This window comes from Nicotiana tomentosiformis, chromosome 2 (assembly GCF_000390325.3).
Source record: "Nicotiana tomentosiformis chromosome 2, ASM39032v3, whole genome shotgun sequence".
Lineage (NCBI taxonomy): Eukaryota > Viridiplantae > Streptophyta > Magnoliopsida > Solanales > Solanaceae > Nicotiana > Nicotiana tomentosiformis.
The window spans coordinates 124,165,078-124,170,305 of NC_090813.1; the positions used below are offsets into that span (position 1 = coordinate 124,165,078).

The 5,228-nt window shown below is 36.6% G+C and overlaps 1 protein-coding gene across 1 annotated transcript; it reads right to left on the reverse strand.

Moving 5' to 3' along the window:
* Positions 1–535: 535 nt before the first annotated feature.
* Positions 536–4,992, reverse strand: LOC104094581 (uncharacterized). Its single transcript, XM_009600541.4, has 4 exons — positions 4,625–4,992; positions 4,408–4,542; positions 4,098–4,318; positions 536–815 (listed from the first exon to the last, which is right to left on the reverse strand). Exons 1-3 carry the CDS (start codon positions 4,787–4,789, stop codon positions 4,100–4,102), a joined length of 519 nt encoding a protein of 172 aa, XP_009598836.1. The 5' UTR covers positions 4,790–4,992; the 3' UTR covers positions 536–815; positions 4,098–4,099.
* Positions 4,993–5,228: the final 236 nt, after the last annotated feature.

Genomic DNA, 5,228 nt, shown 5'->3' on the forward strand with positions numbered 1-5,228 from the left:
AAACAGCTTCCTCGCCTTTGATTCATCAAGGTATTTTCCTTCCAAAAGCTGCATTTTTGTTTGTGGCATTTGAAGAGTGATCTGATTGTCACACTCACCTTTGTTATGGATTCTGAGATATCTGTTTGGTCAAGATCATAGAAAGGCAATGCTACTCTGGATCAAATGCAGGTGTTGACCAAGGCCAATTAAGTTAAGTTTGGTCAAGAAAACTTGGACTCAGGTTTACTTGGTGCATGAATCAATGTCTGGTGTAACATTCAATCTTGAGCTGAATCATCTTCTTTGTTTATGCTTTTTTATAGTATTTGAGTCTTTGCTTTTATGGATTTCTTGTGGACAAACTCAACGTTTAGCCCCCCCCCCCCCAAAAAAAGGGAGTGCATCGGCGATGATGTAGTTGTAGTAATCATCATACAAGGCAGTTGGTCATGCAAGCATTTTCTCTACATTCTTCATAAGTCTTTCAGAATGATTTTGGCAAACAATTTCTGAAACACTCAGTAAAACTTTCTTAGGTTTTCTCAATAATAAGTTGCTAGAGTAAAGCATCTTCATTCATCATCAAACATAGCAAGAAGCATGATACCACAACACTTTTTTCCTTGCCTTAGTAATAACACAAAGAACCCTTCTTTAAACTACAAGAGTATACGGTACATCCACCACTTTTTCATGTCATAGTGATAACAGAAGTTAATAACACTATACTATTAAATAACTACCAGAGTAGAAGACTGGGAAGAGCTTAAAGAGATGGCAAGCTCACTGCGTAGCTTTCACATCAACATCGGAATCAAGAGGTCTATTACCACCTGCCAAAAAATAAAATAATAATTATACTTAAGAAACGCAACGCAAGGTTGGCCTGAAACAAATTTATAGCATCATTTTTTCTCATAATCACTTGTCTATATGCAAAACAATTTTGGCAGTTCCAATCTGCACAGAGCAAAAACCTTGAACCAGAACATGCAGACCTTGCTTTCGATAAAGACAAGTTTCAATGAAACGGTATTTGGATTTTTTAGGTATAACATAATTTTGAAAGAATTTACCAAATGAACCTAATTAGCTGCTGAAAGATCAGTGAAAACTAAAGAACCGTCATCAAAGACATGATGCTCAAATGCACCCAGGACTCATATAAAGATGGACCTGAAGTTTCAAGAATCTCAACCCTCTTTAGCAAAACCTGGCTAAGTATTAGATATAAAAATTGTGGACTAGACCAAAGACCTAAAAATGCCTGTGTGTTAGGTTGTCCCAGTAAGAACATTTGAATTATTTTACTTATCAAAGAAGAATTTGGCCACTGAGGACTTCACAACAAATCCTACCTAACCTATATGTAGATAGCTTCTTAAGAAGTGGATTGCTTAAAAAGACAAATTCCAACTCATTTATTGAAGTACGACTAATGAATTGTGTGAATCATGTCTAAAAAAGCTTATATTGTTATAAAAGGATACTCTTTCGATAAGGTTACACTTTTGTTATAGAAGGATACTTTTCTTTATTTATATTAGCAATGCGCCTTCTCCGATGCATACCTGATTGGTTTTCCAGTACAACCACGTAAAAATACTTTTTTAATGGCTATGAGATTCAAACTAAGGACGTCCCTTAACTCCGATACCATCAGAAAGAATAAGTGAAGCGACAGAGAAAATTTGAGAGCATGTGAAGATTAGTTTATAATGCACGTTTTATTATAACTATAGCTATATATATTTATGCGATGTATAACAATATGTTACATAAATTATAACTACTTATGTTTACTAACAACAACACAGTCAAAGTATAGTCTCTTTTTTTTTATAACCGAAAATATACTTAAGAAAAGAGTAGTCTCTCTTCCAATAGCTAACCTCTAGATATTGTTTCACCATAAGTCAATGAAAATGATGATAGTGGGAGAGAGTAGTGGGCGACTCTGAGTAAAGAGGAGCCATTGAGTTTCAAGGCGAAACCCCTGTTGGCCTCCCCGCCATTATGCAATTCCTATGGTCTAATCTCCAAAAAATTGAAGGTCAGATGACTGAGGAGTCAGTACATTGATTTATGCAAAATGCTCGTTGACTCTCTTGTGAACAACTTGAAAAGAAATAAAACAAAGGCGTATGAAGGCACAGAGAGCTGTTTTCAGGGATATTTGGAACTTCACCACTTCTTTAAACCTTTTTACTAAACATGAACTTTTTCTAATGATTTAGATTATTCGATGCTTTTTCTAGAAAGCTGCCTTTTGTCCCAACACATTCTACTTTCTAAACAACTTGTATACGAGGCTTTCCCCTTTTTTCGTGGCAAACCTTACACAACCATAAAGGCTCTTAAAAGTGAATTAGCCAACATTTTGTTGTTAAATAAAATAAAGAACTCAAAGTGCATCATTTTCATTCATTCACTCATTTAACAATACGGGAAAATGCATGATTGGATCTAATAATGAGGTTTTGAGGAGCATAGCAACAAAGGTTTTTCCAGCATCACTAATATACATTGGCACATTGGAATATAACGGCCAAATGGAGTGAAGCAAATAGTGGGATTCATACCGCAGACTTAGGGATTGAGACATAGTTGTATTTGTTGTGTAGCAATATGTGTAGGCATAAATCAAAGAATGTATGCAAGAGAAACGATACACCACAACCCCCCCCCCCCCCCCCCAAGGCCAAACTCCCCGGTCAATCCAAGAAAACCCCAACAAGGAACAAGGTTCTAAGAGGAAGATAGCATAATCAAGCTGTCCTAAAGGTGCCATTTCTAATGCAGCTGCGAGCAGGGTCAAAAGTACATTGTATCATATTAGGGATATCAAATGCATTTGTGATTTTATTTCATTACCCCAACAAGGAACAAGGTTCTAAGGGCAAGAGGGCATAATCAAACTGTCCTAAAGGAACCATTTCTAATGTAGCCGCGAGCAGGGTCAATGTACATTGTATCATATTAGGGATATCAAATGCATTTGCTGATTTTATTTTGTTTTTTATTAGCAAACTCACAGATGCATTCGCTGATTTGAGTCACAAAGCAAAAACAAACAAAAAAGTAAGATTCGCTGATTTGAGTCACAGATGCATTCCAATCTCCTGCTTTTGAAGCCTTCCCCCCCCCCCCCCCCACACACACACACTTTTTTTTGTTGTGAAGTCTTTCTCCTATTTTGCAGTATTCTCCTCTTGTTCTTTTTTAGTTTGTGGGGCCGTTTTGCTTTTTTTTTTTTTGGCCTTTTTCCCCCGGAATCTTTTTATAATCATACAATTGGGGGGTTCTTATTCATTGCTACATTCAAATAATATTATTAGTAATTGTTTACAAATATTTGCCAAAAACCAAGATATTTTGAAATAAAACTAAATATATCATGCATTATTAATTAGGGAAAAGTTAACAATTCTCTAAAACTTTAACACTATTATGAGTTTATTTTCTCTTTTGAGTTGACATTTTCTTTAAACATATCAACATGAAGCAGATACTAGAGTTATATTGAATTTGATGTAGGATTGTTCTCTTTGCATGCCGTTTCTTTCCTATGTAGACTAACCATTAAATTATGGTAGTACTAATATCTCCATGTTCAAAGTTTATTTCACATGAATGGAGAGGGTAAACCCTTAACAAAAACTATTCCTTTTTTTGGTCTCTTTGATTTCCTATTTTTTGGGACAATATCTGCCTTAGAAAATATTATGCTTCGCCAATAAAGATTTTCATTCTCTCTGTTTTGACATTTGATAGGTGTATATATAAAAAAAAAATTCTAGAAACTGAAACTATGAACAAAAGATCAGACTGAGTTAATCTAAAACCAACTGAATCAACCAAAAGCATATTCCTGCTTAGATTCTACGACTAGTGACATGTGTACATTTAAGGCGGTGGTGCACTCACTCCTATCAAATCCTGCATCCGCCTCGGGTAGCAATATGTATATACTAAGGTCTGCGTACACACCACCCTCCCCAGATCCCACTTGTGGGATCAGATGGATATGTTGATGTTGTTGTTGTTGTAAGCATGAGCACGTAGCATGTATAAGCAATGTATGTAACCAGCGAGAAGATGCATATTAAAGTTACCTTCAATGAGTGGAAGGTTTCTTAAACCTGCAATATCTCACATCTCTCTCTCCATCAATTCCCCACCACGCCAATGCTTGAAAGGTCTTTAGAGCACTGGAATCATCATCCGTAGTAGCATTTGCATCAGCATCCCTGGCTTCAAAGGTGATGTAACACCACATCCCAGCAGCATATGAAGTGTTCACAGTCACATTTTTCACATATCGGTATGTTGTAGCCTAAATAAATAGAGGACAAGCAAAAATATCAATAACAGAATACAATTTTCCAAAAAGAGAATGAAGCAGTTAAGTAAGCACGCACTTACATTCTGTGAATTGAAATTTTCAATGGCTCTGCGGGAGAGGTCAACAAATATTGGGTCGCCCTCGTTACCCCGTTGTGGCAAAATTGGAGCCCCAATACCAGCACCCAAAGTCAAATCCAGAGTAATATCAAAACCCTATTACAGAAAAGGACAAATCAACAAGCATAAAAAGGCATATACTCCACAAGAATAATAACGTAGATAGCATAGCACCTACCTCGCTCTCCTCGACCTGCCGGTTATACTCGTCCTGAAGCTCACGGCTCATTCTGCGAACCGTCCGCATACATAACAAGATCATCATCAGAATCGTAGTATTCGTCTTCACCGTCACCTTCCTTATCAATGGACCTTGCGAAATTCTGATTTGGACCTCCTCCATCACCTAACTCCTTCACACTCTCCTCTTCCAATTTTCGCTTCCCCTGACGAGCAATCTCCGCCATTCACACTCTCCTCTTCCAATTTTCGCTTCCCCTGACGAGCAATCTCCGCCATCGCAATAGCACACCGCGGAAGCTGCTGACTGAAATATCCTTTAGGCCCTAACCCTAACGACCTCTTTGGTCATAAATTTTGGCTGAATTTTGCCTCCATTTTGGCCAAATTCAATAGCTGTTTTTGGGCCAAAATATTACTAATATATTTTTTAAAAATTGCTCCAAACTTTTGTATTTTATAAAAAAGCTCACCATTTATTATTTTATAACGATCTTGCTTTATCTTCCCGGTCATCTATTGATAGTGTATTATGTAGTTCATTATAAAAATAATAATTTTGTATTAAATTTATTTATTTTCAGAACTATGGTTTGCGATAA

Bases quoted from the DNA above. Each gene is read 5' to 3' on its own strand.
- LOC104094581 (XM_009600541.4), bottom strand. From the start codon at position 4,789: ATGGAGGAGGTCCAAATCAGAATTTCGCAAGGTCCATTGATAAGGAAG. The intron at 4,543-4,624 runs GTAGGTGCTATG...TTTCTGTAATAG, and splicing joins GGCAGGTCGAGGAGAGCGAG to GGTTTTGATATTACTCTGGA. The intron at 4,319-4,407 runs GTAAGTGCGTGC...CTATTTATTTAG, and splicing joins AAAATTTCAATTCACAGAAT to GCTACAACATACCGATATGT.